Source organism: Anguilla rostrata, chromosome 14, assembly GCF_018555375.3.
Source record: "Anguilla rostrata isolate EN2019 chromosome 14, ASM1855537v3, whole genome shotgun sequence".
Taxonomy (NCBI): domain Eukaryota; kingdom Metazoa; phylum Chordata; class Actinopteri; order Anguilliformes; family Anguillidae; genus Anguilla; species Anguilla rostrata.
In genome coordinates, this window is record NC_057946.1 from 28571864 (window position 1) to 28593155 (window position 21292).

Sequence of the window (21292 nt, forward strand, 5' to 3'; positions counted from 1 at the left end):
CAGGGGCACTGTGACCCAACCTGCCCCAAAAAGAGACCTGAACCCCCTGCCCCCCAGAAAGCCAGAAATGAAATCGAAACCTACTGTGGGTCAGGATTTGGCCTTTTTTTCCTCTCATTCATTTGACCTTCTGGCAGAAGGCAAGGCCTGTTTGCCTGAGCCCTTTGCCAAGCCCTGAGAATGATGGCTGGAATCCAGAGGACAGACAGCTGGGAATATTCTCTTTCTCGACTGGGTCTACCAGCGTAGGCCTGTGTGTGTGTGGAGTTCTCAGTGTCCCTGGACACACTCACACACACACACACACACACACACACACACACACACAATCAGTTTCCCTCTATTAAAGTGGAGCGGCAGCAGATGAAGTCTTGATCAGGGCTGTGTTCAGTGTAACATCATGGGCCTTGTGCTACAGCTGTGATTAGGGGTAATGCAGCGGAAAAGCAATCAGTCTGTACTGGGTCAACCAACTTTGGCTCCATTTGAAACTGTACAGTGGGAAATGGGTATAATGAGCCGGCCTGGGTCCAGCTCTGTGGAAGAGATGTGCCCTCAAGCCCTATCGAATTTGGATGAAAATACCCAGAAACATATAATGGAAAATGCACACGTTCTGAATCCAGACTGTGCCAATGTTGACTTTGGCCCATCGCCCACGGAAGGGAGAGTTTCAGTCAGCTCGGATTACAGCGTCGCTACAGTTACAGCGCAGACGAGCATGCACTTCCGACTGCTTCGTTAAATGCTCCTGCAGGTCTTTTAGGAGGAAAGCCAACAGTCATGACGAGTTACGCACACCCATTAACCATCCCTCACACATAGTTACACACTATGGGAGTCATACAAATGGTTGTATATATAAACTATATAAAGGCTTTAATATTTGAAGAAACCAACTGAGATAAGATGGTAAAAACCAGACCCAAGTTAATTGCACAGATAAAGGAAAACATGGGTACTTTTTAAAAAAGTTTTGACTAAACTTAGTGAATGGTTAGTTGTGATTTTCCCTATGAATAAAATGCCCACTCGCTTTTCCCCCTGCACACTCATTCTGACGAGTCATTGTGTTTTACTCACCGGCGTTAGTACTAAGGATCTCCTGATGTGCGTTTGTGTGTCTGGTACAGCTCCGCCGTTCACCGCCTTTGAGGAACAGCTGTCCTTTGCTGCCATCTACTGCAAATACAAAAAGTACTCGGATTAACAGAAAGTATACATGTCAGGTTTTTGACAGAGCGATACATTATTTTCCCCTTTGTTGACTATTAATTGCCATGCCTGGGGAAACAAAACAAAACAAAAAAGGGGGTAGGCAGGGATAATACAAAGAGTGCGAAATTGAAGAAATGAAAAAATAAATAAGAAAACAAAACCGCTGATTGTGTACAACAGTATGTTGAGTATCACCCAGGCCTTAGTTACAAAGTGCTAGTGTTTCATCAGTATGTGGAGGGAGAGTTCTTATAACAGGGCTGCCCAGCCTCGTTCCCGGAGATCTATCATCCTGTAGGATTTCATTTCACCCCTAATTTGGACCATCCAGTTCCACTAATTAGAGACTCAACGAGATCTTCAGCTGTTGAATGTAGTGTGCTTTATTAGGGTAGGAGTGAACAGGATGGTAGATCTCCAGGAACAGGATTGGGCAGGCTTGTCTTATAAGTGTTGTGGTTTGAACCAACTTTCTCCATGCTACGATTTTCTGAAAGCGTACAGGCAGTTTGTCCTTAAAGGCGATCCGTACAGGTTTCAACAGTAACGTAGGAAGTGGCCGTTGATTGGACGTTCCTATCACTGGGCGTATTGCGTTGCGCTGTACAGTCGCTTCCTGAAGTACCGCGGATACCGCTAAATAAAGATGGTAAGACTGAAGCATTATCATAAATAATCTTGGTGGCTAGCCTTTTCCTCTGTGCATCAGGTGTTTCACGCACTTTGCATGTTTGTATCGAGGTCCCAGCGGGGTGCGATGGTTTGCAGCAAACACCACAACTCTGGCCTCCCTCTTTGGTAGCCAGCTAGCTAGACCGAGCTGAGTGAATCATTTAGTGATCACATGACAGGCGAAAAAGATGAAAAAAACATTTATTAGTAACTAGATAATAAAATATATTGCCTGAATCAAGCCTTACCGCATTATGCTCTCTTTTATTTATCTTTAGTTTGACATTCACTTATTTTATTTTTGCCACTTAGTGAAAACGGCTTTAACTGTACGTAGTGTAGAGAGCTAGCTAAATATGCTACATGTACACTTTGCTAGCTAGCTGTTTACCTTAGTTAAGATTAGATGCTCGAGTTAACAGTTTCAGTCTTAACACCAGCTAAAAACTTGTGACACATAATTAAGCGGAATTTACATTGACGGTTGGCTAACCGTTGCTATTGTCAATACTGTTGAAAGTGACATTTGCTTAACGAGTTTGCGCTGTCAGTTGCTTTTGATAGATAGGAACTAGCCAGCTTTTAGCGTAATTGTGAAGTTCTAAACGAATATAGAATGATCGGTTGTCTTAAGTAGTTTCCTTTTTTGAAATTTAAAGTCTGGATTTTTGATGTGATATCTTGAAATTTACATAGCCTAGTTAAGTGGATCATACTGGTAGGTAAGCTATATTGACTGAATATGAAATATTTTAAAACGGAGCATGCAGAATACAGTGATTTGATCCAAGTTGATTATGACTTTATCTGAGTTTTTTAAGGTTAACAGTGTACGCGAATATTTAAACATGCAAAATCACGAATCTAGTAACCACGCTATGTTTTGACCAGCGATGTGGTCTGGGGTGTCAAACCTTGTTTTCTCAACTCACTGATTTGATTACAGATAACTTGCTAACCACCACTAACCGAATGTTATTCATAGTCACCTAACACTTGTTTGATTTTTGTTTGTGATTGGTACATCTTCCTAATTTATTCACCTTTTAATTTATCATTTTAAACTTTCTTTGTCTCACTTGTCTTTTTTGTATTATTTTTCTTTATGTTTTATCAAACCTCGATCATGCTTCATGTTGTACCCCTCCTTCCAATCGTCTTCCCCGCCTTGCGCTCAGGCTGGTCACAGAGTAAGTTTATCTTCGCCTCCAACTCACTCTCTCACACTCTCTCTTTCTGGGTCACCGCTTGTCAAGGTGCTTGGCAGACTAACTGGCTGTCATGGTAACGCTGCCTTATGCTTTTTAGGGTTAATAAAGCACAACAAATATAAACACGCATGTTTCTCTGTGGTGCTAACTCAACAGACATCCTTAAAAGATACCCCAAACAGATGTCCAGGTAAGTCCAGCAAGAGGGGGACAGATAATTTACAGTTGTGATATTACTGTACTCTTGGTTTGGTTTGTGTGAAAAATGTTTTTGTTTTTCATCAAGGAGCGGTTACTCATCTGGTGGACAGTTTTTAATGCGTGAAGTGTGGTGTAGACCCGCTCACACAGAGAATCACTGGTTTTCTGTGCCGTTTGCTGAGTGCGTGCGTGTGCTTTTCACTAATTCACTGTGGCTGATGTGCCGCCAGTTATATGTGGTCGTGGAACTAACTCGATTTGAGTGCAAGTGCGCATTGTTTTTTCTTTTGAGGAAATTAACGGTTTGGATTCAGGTGGATGTATTAGGGAGGAGGACAGAGATGTACGTGCAGTGTAGTTACGTTAGGGAAACGCTCACTGTCCAATTGGCTGAAAGATGTGAAATATAAAAGCCACATGTGACAATGAAAAGCTGTGGGGTTTTTTTGGGGTGGCTCGCCCTGGTAAGGCAGGAAGAGAGGTGTTGTCTTTTTGTCAGGTGTGTAATCACTTGGGCCTTTACGAGCGCATCTGTGGGACTGGGTGGGTTTAGTGTGAGGCACAGGGGCATGTAGAGTCCAGCACACCCGGAACAAAACAGACACCATCACCCTGAGATAAAGTATCTTTCTCTCTTTCTCCCTCTCCCTTTTTCTCTTTTGCTCTCTCTGCCATCAGACAGTATATATTGTTCATTACTGTCTGAATATTAAAGCCAGGGGAAGTTGGGAATCGAAAATGACAGACACTTGGAGTGCAGCCAGCAAACTGTGTCCCTCCCTGGGCCTGCTTCTGATTCAGCCCTGTAAAGCAGTGGTAGAGCCAGCGCCAGAGCAGGGGGGCAGGCGTAACTGCGTTTAATATCAACATCGGCTTCTTTCTGACCGGAGCCCCTGGGTGTGATCGTTTCCCCCGCCTCCTAACGCGTCTCCTCTTGCTGACCCGCCCCACTCCCCACCCCCCAGCTGGTCCTGGTGCTCGGAGACCTCCACATCCCCCACCGCTGCAACACCCTGCCGGCCAAGTTTAAGAAGCTGCTGGTGCCGGGGAAGATCCAGCACATCCTGTGCACGGGGAACCTGTGCACCAAGGAGAGCTACGACTACCTGAAGACGCTGGCCGGAGACGTGCACATCGTCAGGGGAGACTTCGATGAGGTCGGGCTCTCTCTCCCTCCGCTCGGCTCTCTCCTCTCGACCGTCTTCCTGCCTGTCTTCTATCGTGTTCTTTCTCCCTCTGTGTCTCTCCCTTTCTTCCCCCGCTCCCCTAAACACCTGTCAACCGTCCGTCCTTCCTTTCTCCTCTCCCCTCCCTCTGTCCGTTCTCCATCAGTGCGGTTGAGCTGCATCCCGTATTTCTCTGCAGAACCTGAATTACCCGGAGCAGAAGGTGGTGACGGTGGGCCAGTTTAAGATTGGGCTGATCCACGGGCACCAGGTGATCCCCTGGGGGGACATGGCCAGCCTGGCCCTGCTGCAGAGGCAGCTGGACGTGGACATCCTCATCTCCGGCCACACGCACAAGTTTGAGGCCTTTGAGAACGAGAACAAGTTCTACATCAACCCAGGCTCTGCCACTGGGGCTTACAGTGCACTGGAGAGGTGAGGAGGGGGTGTGGCCAGCCCCTCTAAACCCTTTTGGCTATCCCACTCTTAATGTTTCACCACAGATTCTGTAAACTCACCAGATACTCCACTCCATTTTCTAAACATTAAAGTTCTGTCTCCCTACTGGTGAACCTGCAGCATACCGATTTGTGAAGTACAACACCGTGGCAGTGGATGTTCTGCAGTGTTAATGTTATATTACACCAGAAAATCCTGTTACCAACCATAACCTGCTGTAGTTCAACAGCAGAGGACGGAAGGAACGCAGGAGCTCAGTGTCTGGTGTGCAGAATCTGTGGTTGTTAAACACGCTCCTTCTTCCTGGTTTCTTAGCAACATCATCCCTTCCTTCGTGCTGATGGACATCCAGGCCTCCACGGTCGTCACGTACGTCTACCAGCTCATCGGCGACGACGTCAAGGTGGAGAGGATCGAGTACAAGAAATCCTAAAGCCCACGATCGGACGGAAAAACCAGACGCGTCGCTCCGTTCCCATCCCCTGCAGCTCTGACACCGGTCCCACAGCGCTGAACGCTGCACCGTACCTGTCCGCTAACTTAATGAAAGAAACGTAGCATATCTATCATGGCATATATACGACGGCAGCGTTTGCCTGTGTTTGACCCACCTTCAGCGTGTCCGGAGAGAATGAGATGATGTCACCTCCATTCACGTTATTTCAATAATGAAGATCTGGTGCCACAATTTATTTTGTTTTGTTAAGTTTTTTTTAGTTATGTTGAAATTTAAGTTTTGTTTCATGTACATGCCCTACAAAAAAAAAAATTTTTGGCATTCAATTTCAATTGAAGATTGTCATTCACTTTTGTGTTATGTTATCAATAAAATCTCATTAACAATTTGTTTTTTAAATGCAGATTTTTTTGTAAATCTGAGAGCTGTGTTCATTACTGAGTAAAGTGTAAACGGGGAGTAGTTCTCTTTCCTCTTACACTGTAACATTGTAACGTTATGCCTTCAGAAAGATTTTTGCTGCAAAGTCAAAATATATTTTACATGAGATTTTTTTTCCTGCTCCTGTACAAGTAGCTCTCTATAATGTCACTATGATATAAAGTATTTAGATGTTTTCAGAATTATCATAAAAATAAAAACCTATTAAACTCTGTATTAAAGGGATAGTCCAACTTTTTTGGAAATTTGCTTTTTGGCTATCTTAATCACAGTTAGATGATCAATAGCAATTTCATACCTGAGTGTTCAGTGCAAAAAATATTAGACAATATCTACAGGCTGCATGCTAACTGTGCCCCTGACTGAACTTGCTCTCCCATTGCCACTCCCACTGCAGCCAATTTGTCCAATTGCTTTTGCTCCCCTAAAATGGGGAAACTGCGTATAAAAAGGGCTGTATTTCCTCAGGGATCACCCGATGCAGATGTAAATACTCTCAAATTAAAGCTGACAGTTTAATCTCATATTAATTGTTTAATTTCAAATCCAGTTTGCTGGAGTATTGTCACATTACATCCATCATTTCTGGCTAATGTTCTTGCAGTTTCTTGGGAAGACTGTCCCCCCCACCACCCGTCCCCAATCTTATTTTCATACATCCCTGACTGTAACTCTTCTACAGAACAAGGAGTCACCACTTGAGGTAAAAGTATCGCCACCACAATGAAGGAACACAGGAACGTGTGTTCGTAAGTGCCTATCAAAAACTCATATACTAGTTTCTAAGTACACAGGTTCGCTCACATCAGAACAGGAGATGTAAAGCTATCCTCACCAACTGTCACTGAGTAAAACCATCCTGACCAACCACCGTTCTCTATGATGAAGAGGTATTTGAATACGCATTCCCAAAAGAACACTTTTTAACCTAGGATAACCTTGAGCTGATTACTGCATTGGTTGCACTCTTATCCTGACTACTCCTGAGCTTGCTAAAAAAAAAGTCCATAAAAAACTGCACTTCCTCAAACAGCCTAATCCCAGTTCCCCTATCAGCCCCTTAACAACCGTGCGCAACCCTCACGTTGTGTTCTAATGGTGCAGAGCAAACATTTCTTGCTCTTGAAGCACCAAAAAACATTCTGCTGGCTGTCTCTGTGTCCAGTGGTTTGGAACAGTGTATGGAAACGGGGGCTGCGATTGGCTAATGCTCTCAAAGGGAATAAACCAATCACGCCTGCCTGAAATACGAAACATCGCCAGGTGTCCCTGAAAAACCGCGGATTCTTTGGAATATGTGCAATCATCCATTTCATTGTTTTGTGCAGCGTTAGAAATATTGTTCATTTTTTGGATTTTGTCTTACATTTTCAAAAGCAGCGTTTATTCCTGTATGGAGAGGGACTCCATGCTCTCGCTCAGAAACTCTGCCCTGGTCTTCTCGCTCCTCCTGCTGGTGTCTGCCTCTCGTTTTCTTGCTGAAAATAAAATTCAATAAGTCAAATTTCACACAAATTTGAGCGCAATAGAAATATTCACAGATGAACACACAAAAACATTGCACATGAAAGCGGTTACAGATATTTAAATGGACATTGCAAATCAGGGTGGGACCTGAACATGTTCAGCTCCCCAGTGAGCTAAAGTCAGAGTCTAGACATCCAGAGGGTTTGGGAATCTAGGTGAGACATTTGGCATAACTGGACAATGTTAACCTCAGTATAGCTCAGGTTTTACCTGGATATAGCTTGGCTACATCCTAGCTGACTAGAAAACTTTTCAATAAAATGTAGCTAGGTTTTCACCAGAACGTCTAGATGGCGTTTCATCAACTTCATGACAAAAATGTTCACTGGATCCACAGCAAGCACCAAATTAAGTAATTAAGAAATAATATTAATTAATATTTGACTCATGGCAGTGAATCCAAACAGGAAAAGACATTTTAATAAGTAAAAGCACAGCATTCTTATTACAGCCTCCAAGTAAAACCACTGCATGAAATCAAAAGAACACAAAACCATGTTCATGAGATCATAAAATAATATGTTTCAAAGTAAGAAGAAACAGCAATTCTATGTGGTGTTGTGTCTTGAGTAGGCGTCATTGTTAAATGCGTTTGAATATGGTTTACAGTTGATATGCAGGGCAGTGAATTTAAGCTGACTCTTGCCTTTTGTGGAGGCCACTTGCACCACAGGAACTTTTTTCTTGGGTTTTCTGGTTTTTCTTTCTTTTGAAGCCAGAGGTCTTGATGTCTTCCTGTGAAATGTGGTCATAGACACTCAGAACAAAATCACCCAAAGATAACATTGAAAGAAAACCAACTACCAAGCAACTACTAACATATAAAAACATATAAATTCATATCATCATATTAAACAAGGTGTTCTTAAGCTGCTTGCATTTCCTTTCCACATTAGGGGCCTGGTTTACTAAGACCTTTGGCATATGCAAAACCTTTTAGCACACGCAAAACTAATAACAACCAATAATTGGTGCAAAACAAATACCATGACCAATCATTGGTCATGTTATTGGTTTTGTGTGTGCTAAAAGGTTTTGCAACTGCTAAAGGTCTTAGTAAATCAGGCCCTGGAACTTGTAAGTGTCTCCTTGAATCCCCCTGTCTGTTCCTCTCACCTGGCCTGTTTGATGGGGATTTTGGGCAGGGCGACAGCATTTACTGCAACCAAGCTGCTGTCTTCACTGTCTTTTCTGCTCCTGCTGGGAGTTCTGGATACTGTAGTCATGCCTGAGTCCATCTGGACACACTCATTACTCATCATGCTCTCTTCTTCACTTCTGCTTTCTTTGAAGGGACAGAGGTCTACAAAAAAATGAATAAATGAACCAAAAAACAATGATAAAATAACACATTTTCTACTGGATGCAAACCCCGCCATTGGCTTACACCCCCTCTTTTGATTAAATTTCATGACTACATTGTCAATCCTGCCTTTTTGTCCTTTTCACTGTTCGCTAATGGAAAATGTGTCTCAGTTTTGCGGCACTGATGTAAAACCAATAGATAAAATATTTGCAAAAATATTTAGCTGCTGTTCATTCTACAGAATTACCAAAAACAAAATTACCCCTCTCTCAGAACCTTTGCAACAGCCCACCTCCTCTTTCTACATAGTCCTGGTATCTCAAACTCCAGGCTTGGTGAGGCTTACTTAATTTAAATTCCTGATGAGCTACAGAATCCACACACCTTGTTACCAAGACCTAAATTGGCTTCTGACTGAAAGAAAACCAGAAATATATGAAGATGCTGCAGCCCTCCAGGCTTGGAGTTAAATCTACAGACACCGGCACCACCCTCCAGTACTGGAGTTCAACCTGAAACTATTGCAGCCGTTCAGGAGTCTGACACCATTTGCTTATAGCAGGGGTGTCAAACTCAAGCCCAGGAGGGCCACAGTGTCTTTGTGGTTTCCTTTGAAATACCCAAAGACACCTGAAAATAAAGTGTGTGGATTCCATAGCCAATCAACAACTGAAATGAATCACTTTTGTGCTGAAACACACTGAAAACCAGCGGACAGTGTAGCCCTGCAGGGCTGGATTCTGACACCGGTGGCTTATCCTGTCCATTTGTTCATACCTTCCTGGGTGCACCTGTAGAGCACGTTCAGATAATGCTGTTGCATCTGCCTCCTCACGTGTTCAATGCTGTAGATACTAGCAATGCTGGACAAGTAACACCTCTGTCCAGGAGTGAGACGCGGGTACTGGGGAACAGGTAGGGCTGTTAACACGAGCACACTCAACTGCTCCACATAAAAAGTTCATTTCTAATGTCGGTTTTCAAGATTCTGACAATGGCGGATGCTGATTTGAAAACAGACAGGGACAACTCAACCACAGTTTATACATCCTTCACAGATTTTAATTTCTTCGGACATATAAGGATGTGAAGTGCAAAAGGTGTCTTGGCAGCTCCAGTCAAGGCATTAAAAATATCCTTCAAACAAACGCAGGCATGTGTTATAAGGTATACCTGTAGAAACGGGCCATCTGCTAAGGCTCTGGGGATATGTATGGGCTTTCCCCGCTGAATCTCTGAGCTCCGGCGGGAAGACGCCACCTGAGTGCACGTGGCATCGTCTTGATTACTATACAAACGGTCAGAAGCTGCAAGATTAACAAACACGTTAGCACAGCTTTATCTAATTCGTACAACATCACCCGTTTCCCTCCCGCATTTATTCGGTTTGAATTCCATTGCACCTTTTCTTCATAAACAAAAAAAGTACTTGCACATCTTGTACTGTACGCATCTGCTTTAATAATGTACTTCCTGACAGACGACCGCGTGACCTGTGGCTTTGACTTTATCTCCTGTTCTCAGTCAGGATGAGGCCAGCGCCCGGATAGCCGTTCCTCTGGTTTCAGCCTTGGGTTTCGCCATTCAGAAAGCTGGTATAGCGTTTCTAATGCCTGCACGCCATTACTGTCGCGCGGAAAATCTGCCTCAAGTTGCACGACTCACGAGGCGCTCTGATTGTATATCGTGCTTTACAATGATTCACCAGCGTCAAACAAATAGGCCTTTAAAACAGAACTCACCAATACAGGCTACTTACCCATTGTTTGATGGCAAGATCCTGTGTATCCAAAACTAAACACAGAAACAGCATTCATATGAATAAAGAAATTAGTATTTATAAGGAATTTAAAATAGGGAATACTAACACGGCGATTCGATATTTGTTGGTTATGTTAAAATTCTGTATCACTGCAATTTCAGACATAAAATGCGCTTACTGAATCCACATTTCTTTGTTTAATTAAATGGTAAATGGTGATTACCATTACCATTGAGGAAATTCGCATGGGAAATGCCTAAAGTAGATAATCGCTATCCCTTAACTCTGGTGCTTTCTGCCTGTTTTTACACAAGGCGTTGGGTACATAAATGCATTCCATCCAAACTACCCAGTAGTTTTCATGTAGTTATTAACTATTACCTGTATTTGATGTAGACCTATTTTTATTGTTACGTCAAAATGTATTCGTGATTAATATGAAGATTAAATAGATTAAAAAGATTTCTATTTCTATGTGAATACATATTTCATCTAGCTAACTGATTCCAAATTATAATTTTTATTATTTTCATATTTAAAATGAATTTATTCAGTCCTTTGGTCATCCGATCAAAAATGTAACATGAATTAGTGCTTACCATCTAGCAAACTTAAAAATAAATAACTGCAAGAAATTATTCGTGGTAAGGATGGGGTTATTTAATAACCTTCCTCGCAATACTGTGACACTTAACATATAACAAGAACTGAATAAGTCTACTAGCGGTTATTTATTAGTAACGACACCACTAAATAGTCTAATATAAGTTAAATCGAGGGGAAAGCTTTTAGGCTTATGCATTTTTCATGTAAATGACATATTCCGAAAACCCACGGGCTATTCTAAGATCAGCAATCACTGTTAATTATTGTCTACAATGCAATGATGCAGTCTAGCTTACCTGGTCGACATGAAAGTATTACTGACGTTTTGGGTCAGTCTCTCATTGTTATCACTTTTTTCTGTGAGTGTGCTGTACTTTCGCATGACTCCTCGTTTCGTCCCAAAAGTCCACAGGTTACGTGTGTGTTTCGGTGCCGCGAACGACCTGCATAGTCCGGCTGCAGAATTACCGGTTTGCGCTGAGGTCCAGGAGAGTGAACTGCCCAACTTGCGTGTGCTCGTCTATATGTTGCCATAGTAACATAGTTTTGGGTCTTGTTTCCAATTCTCCTGTCTGCCCCATCCCCGGTCTCAGTGGTGTATCTAATAACACTGGATACATTTAACTCTAAATCAGTAGTATTGTGCGATCAGACGAACTAGGGTGAACTGAACAGACGTGATTACTTATTTTAGCCCAATAATTATACAGATAAATGTGCTTATCAATATAGAGCAGCAGCTAATTAGACTAGGCCGATATGAAATCCAGTTTTATTAACAATAACTGTTAATCATGGGCTGCTGTATGTAGGCTGTACATGTGAAATTTATTAAATTGCCACATGTTGTATGTATAAAACACACAACCTATCAAAGTATTTGCTTCTATGAACCCATGCGATCAAAAATCATCTTGGATTTTTCTATCAGAAGTCTGAATTTTCCCATTGGCTATAAAGGGACAAGTCTCTTTTAGGAGTTTTGTTTTTCGGTTCTAATGTAAGTTTTCAATGTCTCTGACCATTTTTGTCAGGGATGAAGGGTATTTTTCCTACAGAAATTTCTGACTACCTGTCACCATTACAATGGCAGGAATCAGTGCATTCAGAGGTTCATGGTCTGGCAAAAAAAAATTGCTTAAATTAGACTAAGATGTTATGTTTCCAGAGGCTATATTGTGAGCAGATTAACTTTGTTGCATGTATTTACAATTATAACATAGAAATCTGTTTTATTTTGCAGCTACTACTTTCCTTCTTAGTTCTCAAGCAATGAAAGCTGTTCACTCCCAAAGGGCCCACACAGGCTAATGCTGGTATAGGCTAAGCCATGCCTCAGTCTCCTTTTGTATTGCCATAGCCATATTTCCAACCAATAATATTTATTACATTATTATTACATATATTTAAAACATTATTTTTTGAAGAATAATCAGGTAATATAAACATGTACAACCTCTGTTGAAGCTGCATTGGAGTTGGGCCTACTTTTAAAGTTAACATTTTAAGTTACTTGAAACAATTTAGGAAACATTGTGTACCATTGCTATGGAATACAGTTTGTTTATAATTTGTGTGAGCCAAGATAGCCAATATTGTTTCATGTAACTTGTACAATTTTGATATCAATACTTTTAATGGCAGGCCTAGATTTGAATTAATGACACATAGACAGTGCTTTGTAGGCTGTGTGAGTAACTTGGCGTTTTTGTACGTTGAAAACGTGTTTTTCCACCAGATATGTGTATAGACAGATTGTACTACCCCTTTAAGGCTACATAAGCGTTTGGACTGTGAAATCTGCTTTTCGCAGATTTGACTTAAACAAGGATCCGTAGTTTGGAACCATGGAACGGAAGGTGTCATACAAGCATGGCCGCGATGTGATGTTGAACGCATCAGGACAGGAATGGGGTACTCGATTTAAAAATACAGAAGAAACTGACCTCTCGCTGGTAGTTTTGCGTAGCCACTATAAGGGGCAAGAATAAAAAATGCCTCGCTATGCGCAGCTGGTGATGGGCCCGGCCGGGAGCGGAAAAGTACGTTTGTATTGTAACCATGAGTGCCCTACGTAGCTAATAACTAGTTATTTTTAAAAATATTGGACTGCTTTGAAATTATTTTTTGTCCTTGATCCACTTTTTTTCACAACAGTTGCTATTTATCTGTTCAAATATGTTTCCTGTTTATGTAGCTAATTCTGTACATCTGTATTTCCACACTACTGAACAGAGTGTCTTGTTTGCGCATGACGTTGTATATTTTTTGATGACAGACTATGTTTGGCTACTTCGCTTGTAAGACCCGAAAATCTCAAAGATGACACTAAATCAGTTAGTAAATAAACTGTGTCCTTTGTTGTGATGTGATTTCCTAGAGCACCTACTGTTCCACTATGATCCAGCACGCGGAGGCCATCAACCGGTCAGTGCAGGTGGTGAATCTGGACCCCGCGGCCGAATACTTCGACTATCCCGTGATGGCAGGTACAGTGCGCATTGCCTCGCGCTGAGGATCAATAGTAGAGACGGTTAAATAGCTGTATAAGTAATAGCTGCCGACCTAAGTCAATTTCTTTATGATATGTGGGATTTGCACAATGAAGAGTGGTTTAAGGAGGTAGTTGGGCTTCTCATAACTTATGGATTTGAGGCTGCAGCCTCCTGACTTTGTCTAATTTAAGACTCTATTTTTGTGACTGCCAATGCCAACCGTGGCCAGGACAAGGTGAAAGGCAAACTCACTCGTTCTGATGCACTCACCTATAAACCAGTTACTAATTTACACCCTGCAGGCTACACACTACAGTAGGAGAGAGCTTGCACCAATTTGAGGATAGGCATGGCTCTCACTGATGATAACTGGTAACCTGCTGGCATTTGGTGCAACGTGGGTATAATCTAATCCGGCAGTAACCTGAGGAATTCTATCTGATTTAATCCCACTGAACTACTGATAGGGTGAGCCCAGATGTGCCCCTGCTCACGCCCGGGAATTTGCGGTTGCGTGTTGTAGTACGTGTCAACTGGGTTCAGTCTGATTATGCTTTCTGCACCAACCTTGATATATTACGCAACCTAACTGCCCCATGTGGGATGAATAAAGTTCTCTTGCCCCCCTCCCCCCCTGTGCACAGACATCAGGGAGCTGATCCAGGTGGATGATGTCATGGAGGATGACTCCCTGCGGTTTGGGCCAAACGGAGGCCTGGTCTTCTGCATGGAGTATTTCGCCAACAACTTTGACTGGCTGGAGGAGTGCCTGGGGCATGTTGAGGACGACTACATCCTGTTCGACTGCCCCGGTGAGCCCCCTCGCTGTCTAAACAGCTAAAAACATCCTGTCTCTGACCAAACTATGCACCTCTCTCACAAAATTCAAAACACCACATTTCTGACTAAACTAAGCACAATGATCTAATCCAGTGGTAACCAACCCTGTTCTGGGAGACCTATCGTCCGGTAGGTTTTCACTCCAACCCTAACAAAGCACACCTCACTCAAAAGCTAGAGATCATGTTCAGCTGCTGATTAGGAGAGTCAGGTGTGGGTTAGGGTTGAAAGCCTGCAGGATGGTAGATCTCCAGGAACAGGGTTGGTCAGCACTGCTCTAATGCATGTCCTCTCACGGCCTTGCCCCTTCCCTCCCCTCCCCTCCAGGTCAGATTGAGCTGTACACCCACCTGCCGGTGATGAGGCAGCTGGTGGAGCAGCTGCAGCAGTGGGAGTTCCGTGTGTGTGGGGTCTTCCTGGTCGACTCCCAGTTCATGGTGGAGACCTTCAAGGTGAGAGCATGCTCAGTCAAGCCCTCTGGCTCGCTCCACCACTGGTGGGGGGGTGGGAGGTTGTTGGCTGCTGGCTTTGAACATTAGCCATCGCTGCCTGCAGTGAAGAACAAGAGATGTGATTGGCTCATTGAGCTACAAACCAAAGGTCACCATCTAAAGGAACTAATACTGTGATTCAGCTTCTAGGGAGCAATGTGGATTTCCATAAGGGATGATTGTTTTTTGTTTGTGTGAATAGAAAAGGGTCTATACAAGATATACTGGCAGATTCTATGGACATGTTCTACAACATAGTTGGCTAAGCTAATGGTACAATTAATTAAGTTTATTGATATGCTCTTTGCTATACTCTTACTCGCAGTATGTACTCTCTGAGAACTGGACAGTGTCAGATAAATGTTTATGTAATAGCCTGTTTATCAGTGCAATCCCTCTTAGTGACCATAACCATGGTTACCATTAGATAACAACACTACTTCTGTGCTTCCACAGTTCGTCTCCGGTGTCATGGCAGCCCTGAGTGCCATGGTAACCTTGGAGATTCCACAGGTCAATATCATGACCAAGATGGACCTGCTCAGTCAAAAGGCCAAGAAAGAGATTGAAAAGTGGGTCTCAGTGTCAGAGCTCTGTCCTTTGTACAGTTCAGCCTGAAGTGTGTGTGTCTGTGTGCAATATACAGAGCTGTATCTTGTGTGTGTGTGTGTGAGTGTGACGTATACAGAGCTGTATCTCATGTTCTTCTTGCTGCAGGTACTTGGACCCAGACATGTACTCTATGATGCAGGATAACGCCCTCACTCTGAGGAGCAAGAAGTTTGAGAAACTCACCAAAGCCATCTGTGGCCTGGTAAGACCTTTGCTTATTACCTTAATTACTGTGAGCTGCCTAAATACTCACTGTTAAACTCTGATAAAGTGATAAGACACTGGGACATCCAGAGAACCTCATTTTAAAACATAGGAAAGAGTTTTAGGCCAGCCTGTAGTAGCTCAGCTGAGCCCGTATCCTGACATGTGAGAGACTAAGTTTTGGAAATTTTTATGGTCGTTCAGGTTTACCTGAGTAATCCAATAAACACAGACACATCTAATTGCCAGGTTCTGAGTTAAAAAGAAAATTAATATAAGTTAAAAATTAACTCACTGTGATAGCTTCTGATTATTATTTTAATCGATTTATTCCATAAATCAAAGTACAACATTTTGAGACACAGGCTCTTCGTCAGGTATACGAAAGTTATAAAAATGTTTACCCCAAATGGTGTGTGTGTGTGTGTGTTTGCGTTTGCGTGTATGTGCAGATTGAGGACTACAGCATGGTGCGCTTCCTGCCTTTTGACCGCACTGATGAGGAGGGTATAAACATCGTTCTGCAGAACATTGACTTCTCCATCCAGTACGGAGAGGACCTGGAGTTCAAGGAGCCAAAGGTAACTGCATCCATCTGACCTTCTGCCCAGGCTACCGCTAACTCCTACTGTTTTTGCCCCACCCACAACACAGCATCAGGCATGGGAGGCTTCCGGATCCTTCTGGATCCCGTGGTGGTTCAGTAATTATGGCTTATGTTGATGCCCATTTAAGGACGAGCCAAAATAATGAGTAAACGGGAGGAAAAGTATGAAAATAGCCAGTGAATGAAATTGGAGTTTTGAGATCATGTGACTTTCTGTGAAATCGCATTGCTTTGCCGCCACAGGAACCCGACGAGGATCCCGAGCCCTCCGGAAGTGAGCAGTTCTTCCAGGATTAAGCGGACGGCTGACGCGAGACACCGCAAGAGAATGAGAAAAGTCAACAGGCTGCACATTTTTAGGAACAACATCTGGACATTCAAACGTACATGCGCAGTTCTCAGTTCGCTAATTTTAATAAACTCTCGATTAATTCGACGGAGCGAGGCAGCACGCGCAGTGACCGTTAGAAGGGGAAATGTATAATTTCATTCACGTTCTCCTGCGGTTGTTAATTTATTCACCGGGATTTGTTGTCTTTGTGTTCCACATTCACCACTTTAGATGTACTTATCATTTTGTTTGCTTTGCTTTTTCCCCTTGGCTGTAGTTTTATTTTTGTTGTTTTTACTTATTGTGTCGTTTTAACTTTGCTATCCGAAGAATGTCTCCAGTGTTTGGTTTTAGTTTCAGGTTTCAAGTCTAGAACCATTTAAGTCCCAGATACATTAAAGTGGTATGTCAAATTCCAGGAAAGAAGTCATTTTTTGTTCTTGATTTGCAAATGTAAATGTCTGTAATATATTTTTAAATAAAAAAACAATAAATTCAGTGACTTGACTCCTGTAGAACCACCCACAAACACGGGTCTTACTGGATTGAGTTTAGCGTGTAAAGTAAAAATAAACATTTTCAAAATAAATAATATGACAAGTTCTATATATTTAAAAAACACCCGTTCACAGATATCAGATCAAATTTGGTGCCATATAAACACTCAACCTCCAGCACCAAAGATTCTCCCTGACCCTACCACCCCCCCCCCCCACTGTAATCTAAACAGCACATGTTGCATGTAACCTGTTATTAAAAACAAATATTTATAAAATCTGTCTGATCATTACTGCGAGAACAGTATGTATTGTTTAGTTATTAATAATTTATTGAGCATGTGTAACAGTATGTAAGGTACTCTTAAGAGTTGACCTATTTATGTATTGTGGGTCAATTTTACCTCGCATACTAAGCCCGAATACTAAAGCACTATCGCCACCTTGTGGCCATTAAATTGCAACTACAGGCAATACAATCACCACTTGAATTGGCACTTCCTGGAGTCTTGTGCAATCGGGTTTGGGTGGAACAGGAAGCAGCAGCCGGTAACGCTGACAGTACGATTTGCTTTGTGAATAATTGGCTGAAATAGATATACAACATGCCGGTAAGTCGAAATATAAAATGATATTCACAATTTAACTAGCTGTTACGATACCTTGCAGATTTAATTAAGAGTGGTAACGCTACAGCACAGCGAACTGCCTGGTCCGAAATAGACTAAGCGTTAGCTGCTCCAGCTGTGGAAGGAAGTATATTTCGGGGGTTTGGTTAAATTCATAAATTGGCCAGCTACATAACACAGACTAGACTTTCGGAAGCAGTGGATGCGAACACTGTCAAAATAGCAGAGGGCTAACTGTCTAGATGAACGTCTGGAGTTTGTATGATACGGACCGTACCTGCTTGCAGAAACTGTGCTGAACTGACTGAGGATGGAGTAGCTTCATACTTCTCGTTTTTTCTTTGCAGGCTTACCACTCTGCTTTGATGGATCCCGACACCAAACTGGTGGGAAACATGGCTATGTTGCCCCTGAAAACGCAGTATAAAGGCCCTGCCGCGAAAGAGAGTGAGTGCATCCCCTGTGATTAACAGAGAGAGAACAGGAGCACTTTACTCAAAATAGCATTAGACTACCGCTGTCAAAATCGTTAAGACTGAGTATTTCGGTCAGCAAATTGTACTCATAAATTGTACAAAGTTTTTCTTGTTGCATTTTTAAGAACATTTGAATGATCTGTTTGGTAACTTCGGTCCGGCATCGAACGTACAGTCGATTCTGAAGAATAGACAAGTGCCAGTGTTTTTTGGACAGGAGTATATCGAAGGCCGTTTTAAGGAACGTGTTTTCTCTCACCTTCCTTATTTGGAAATGTCAAATGTGGTCGCATAAGTCAGCCTCGTCAGTTTCTGTGTTTTACTGAGTGCGTGTTCTGCTTACTATTTACAGCCAGAGATACAGACATAATTGAGGAGGCCATCTACTACTTCAAAGCCAACGTCTTTTTCAAGAACTACGAAATCAAGGTGAGAGAACCTTGGAAGTATACCTGAAATATAATTTAATTAATTGCTGGCACATCTTGCCTCCTTCCCAACTTTTCTTAAATCTTCTTGATTCTCCCACTTCCTGTATGAGTAAAGACGGATGCCCAGCGCGCGCGCTCTCTCGTGCCTGTTGAGTGTTTCTGCAGGTTCGGGCCTGCGCCCCCAACATACGAGCCTTTCATACCTCTGCCGGTTTGGTCTTGCTTGCAGTGTTTTCTTAACCCTGGCCCTCGGGGCACACTGTCTCGCTCTGACTTTATAGACTGAGCTCCCAATTGGCACTGATAAATACTAAGGCCTACCTACCTCAGATATGTTCTGAAAAACATCAGGTCAATGGTCAAATGGCCTGAGAAATAATTCGGTAATTTACTTTCTGGTCACTCTGGGTTCACCCCCCAGCACCTGACCTCGGACCAGCTCACCGACCCCTAACCTTAACACCAGTTTTCTTTTGCAAATGACTGCTGATCTAGGGTCAGTACATGGGAGACGTCTGTCAGCATCTGTGTTTTCAGGCTGTAAGAAATCCTCATTTTAATGTATTCGATCTTTTTTCTTGCAGAATGAAGCAGACAGAACTTTGATTTATGTGACTTTGTACATCTCAGAATGCCTCAAAAAGCTGCAGAAGGTATGCGAACATCAAACACACTCCGTATTTCCTCTTAACTAAGGGTTGTCCAGTCCTTTAAAAATCTATGGAAATAGTTTCATAAACAGTCATTTAAAGTGATCATTTATCTCACTCTCACTGAGAAGTCATGCAAACACTGGCCAACCGTAAATCTTACTTTAGTGTGTTTCGTGTGTTCATGTAATCCTAACGTGGTGTGTGTTTGTAGTGCAATTCTAGGGGCCAGGGGGAGAAGGAGATGTACACTCTGGGCATTACTAACTTCCCCATCCCAGGAGAGCCTGGCTTCCCCCTCAACGCCATGTATTTGAAACCCACCAACAAACAGGAGGAGGGTAAGGACCTGTAGAGGGAGGGGCCAGAGTGTGTGAGGCTCAGGGATTGGAGGAGCTGGTGTGTGTGAGGCTCAGGGATTGGAGGAGCCAGATGTATGAAGCTTGGGGATTGGAGGAGCTGGTGTGTGTGAGGCCCAGGGATTGGAGGAGCCAGGGCTCACAGGTAGAAGGCAGAGAGAAGGTGCCAGGGTGAGGGAGGTCAGAAAGAGGAGGTTAAGTGGGGTATTACCTTGTCATATATGTCAGCCAGTAAAGGTGAGCTCCTTCGATGTATCCACCAATAGAAAGTGCTGTTGTTGCGGGGCCTGTCAACTTCCGCCTCCTTTGTACTCTGCCCGCAGAGACCATGAGGATGTACCTGCAGCAGATCCGCCAGGAGACTGGGCTGAGGCTGTGCGAACGCGTTTTCGATCCCCAGACGGACAAGCCCAGCAAGGTGAAGTTCCACTCCTGATCACCCTGCACACACAAGCACGCACACACGGACTACCCAACATACAAGACGCTTTCTTGTATGGGAGGATCTCGTTAAATAAACGCTCATCGAAGCGTTACTGAAACGGCTGTTGCGCTGACCGCTGGTCCTTTGAGTGACTCGTGTTCTTCCTCCTGCAGTGGTGGGTGTGCTTCGTGAAGAAGCAGTTCATGAACAAGAGCCTGTCTGCCCCGGGTCAGTAGGCTGCTCCGCCGCAGCGGGGCTCCTGCGCGCGCTTCGGCTGCGAGACGCGCGCCTGTTCTGCGGCATGCGCCCTGCATGCGCCGACGCAGGGCACGCGGCTCGCGCTCGGCCGCATTCCGCAGCCGCCGCTCAGCAGAACATCAGCCCCTGGGACCAGCGCATTCCGCCAGCTTCTCTCGCCTCCAACGACCAGTTTTTTTTAAATAAAGGTGCATGCTTCAGGACCGGTTCCTCAGCTGCCTTTCAAATGCAAACTTACTCAATTCTGTCTGTCACCCCCCACCCCCCCACCCCACTCTCCACAGGACCCCTAAATGTATTTAAATGGCATTTTTGTGTTTATTACTGGTGATTGTAATTTCACAACAATTTTTAAGAAATAAAGACCATTTTCCGTATTATAAGGTGGAATGTGTGTGTGCTACTTTGGAATTATGTTGATAATTACACTGTGCTGTCAAGATGCCGCTTACCCACACCTTCAGTTTACAGTCTGATTATGCACATTCATAACAGGTTAAACATACTGGGAATACCTTATCATATTGTGGCCTGTGCATTTAAAGGAACAGAAATTATGTTAACACTTTTTTAAATTAAAGATCCCATGACACTTATTGCTAAGAGTAGGGGGTTCCCCGTTGTCCTGGCTAAATCCCAGATCTGGCTTCGCAAACTCATCCCATTTCATTCAAAACATCTCCCTCCACTCGCTATTGTGTGAGCTTGCGCAAAATGCTGCTGCATCACCCATGGGACTACCTTGCGGTGGTGATAGTTCCGTCCGTAAGCACTTTGAGATCGAAAGGCAATAAATGTAAGATTATATATAATATTTTTCAGAAACCTCATTCTGCAGAGGATTATGGACATGCATTAGTTTGACTTGACCCCTTATAAAAGCATGTGTGGTCTGAAGAGACAAGTTTTTAATGCCATTTATCGTGCAAGTAAACGTTTCTGAATTAAAGAGTGACGTCAAA

General features: G+C 43.2%; 4 protein-coding genes across 5 annotated transcripts; 3 read left to right on the forward strand and 1 right to left on the reverse strand.

Moving 5' to 3' along the window:
• The first annotated feature begins 1717 nt into the window (after positions 1-1717).
• Positions 1718-5772, forward strand: vps29 (VPS29 retromer complex component). Of its 2 annotated transcripts, none has more exons than XM_064307020.1 (4): positions 1718-1867; positions 4268-4459; positions 4668-4903; positions 5243-5772. In XM_064307020.1, the coding sequence occupies exons 1-4, from the start codon at positions 1865-1867 to the stop codon at positions 5358-5360; spliced, it is 549 nt and encodes a 182-aa protein (XP_064163090.1). In that variant the 5' UTR covers positions 1718-1864; the 3' UTR covers positions 5361-5772. The 2 variants fall into 2 exon arrangements, with proteins under 2 accessions (XP_064163090.1, XP_064163089.1); XM_064307019.1 differs by lacking the exon at positions 1718-1867 and adding an exon at positions 1897-3080.
• Positions 5773-6168: 396 nt separating this feature from the next.
• LOC135238878 (protein FAM216A) lies at positions 6169-11994 on the reverse strand. Its single transcript, XM_064307018.1, has 7 exons — positions 11323-11994; positions 10418-10452; positions 9832-9965; positions 9436-9562; positions 8469-8655; positions 7999-8087; positions 6169-7303 (listed from the first exon to the last, which is right to left on the reverse strand). Exons 1-7 carry the CDS (start codon positions 11406-11408, stop codon positions 7209-7211), a joined length of 753 nt encoding a protein of 250 aa, XP_064163088.1. The 5' UTR covers positions 11409-11994; the 3' UTR covers positions 6169-7208.
• An 873-nt stretch (positions 11995-12867) lies between these two features.
• On the forward strand, positions 12868-17104 carry gpn3 (GPN-loop GTPase 3). The gene is made up of 8 exons (XM_064307017.1): positions 12868-13068; positions 13407-13515; positions 14166-14333; positions 14689-14813; positions 15309-15424; positions 15570-15666; positions 16121-16249; positions 16519-17104. Exons 1-8 carry the CDS (start codon positions 13021-13023, stop codon positions 16570-16572), a joined length of 846 nt encoding a protein of 281 aa, XP_064163087.1. The 5' UTR covers positions 12868-13020; the 3' UTR covers positions 16573-17104.
• A 452-nt stretch (positions 17105-17556) lies between these two features.
• arpc3 (actin related protein 2/3 complex, subunit 3) lies at positions 17557-20720 on the forward strand. Its single transcript, XM_064307021.1, has 7 exons — positions 17557-17714; positions 18080-18179; positions 18561-18637; positions 19224-19292; positions 19504-19630; positions 19972-20066; positions 20246-20720. The coding sequence occupies exons 1-7, from the start codon at positions 17709-17711 to the stop codon at positions 20306-20308; spliced, it is 537 nt and encodes a 178-aa protein (XP_064163091.1). The 5' UTR covers positions 17557-17708; the 3' UTR covers positions 20309-20720.
• Positions 20721-21292: the final 572 nt, after the last annotated feature.

What these genes read in the sequence shown, in the direction of transcription:
- vps29 (XM_064307019.1), top strand. Translation starts at nt 3,024, where the DNA reads ATGTTGTACCCCTCCTTCCAATCGTCTTCCCCGCCTTGCGCTCAGGCT. An exon ending in TCAGGGGAGACTTCGATGAG is followed by an intron (nt 4,460 to 4,667) that starts GTCGGGCTCTCT and finishes ATTTCTCTGCAG; the next exon opens with AACCTGAATTACCCGGAGCA. An exon ending in GCTTACAGTGCACTGGAGAG is followed by an intron (nt 4,904 to 5,242) that starts GTGAGGAGGGGG and finishes CTGGTTTCTTAG; the next exon opens with CAACATCATCCCTTCCTTCG.
- LOC135238878 (XM_064307018.1), bottom strand. Translation starts at nt 11,408, where the DNA reads ATGCGAAAGTACAGCACACTCACAGAAAAAAGTGATAACAATGAGAGA. An exon ending in ATCTTGCCATCAAACAATGG is followed by an intron (nt 9,966 to 10,417) that starts GTAAGTAGCCTG and finishes TTAATCTTGCAG; the next exon opens with CTTCTGACCGTTTGTATAGT. An exon ending in CTACAGGTGCACCCAGGAAG is followed by an intron (nt 8,656 to 9,435) that starts GTATGAACAAAT and finishes ATTTTTTTGTAG; the next exon opens with ACCTCTGTCCCTTCAAAGAA.
- gpn3 (XM_064307017.1), top strand. Translation starts at nt 13,021, where the DNA reads ATGCCTCGCTATGCGCAGCTGGTGATGGGCCCGGCCGGGAGCGGAAAA. An exon ending in CGACTATCCCGTGATGGCAG is followed by an intron (nt 13,516 to 14,165) that starts GTACAGTGCGCA and finishes CCCTGTGCACAG; the next exon opens with ACATCAGGGAGCTGATCCAG. An exon ending in CCAAAGCCATCTGTGGCCTG is followed by an intron (nt 15,667 to 16,120) that starts GTAAGACCTTTG and finishes GTGTATGTGCAG; the next exon opens with ATTGAGGACTACAGCATGGT.
- arpc3 (XM_064307021.1), top strand. An exon ending in GCCTCAAAAAGCTGCAGAAG is followed by an intron (nt 19,293 to 19,503) that starts GTATGCGAACAT and finishes GTGTGTTTGTAG; the next exon opens with TGCAATTCTAGGGGCCAGGG. An exon ending in AGACGGACAAGCCCAGCAAG is followed by an intron (nt 20,067 to 20,245) that starts GTGAAGTTCCAC and finishes TTCCTCCTGCAG; the next exon opens with TGGTGGGTGTGCTTCGTGAA.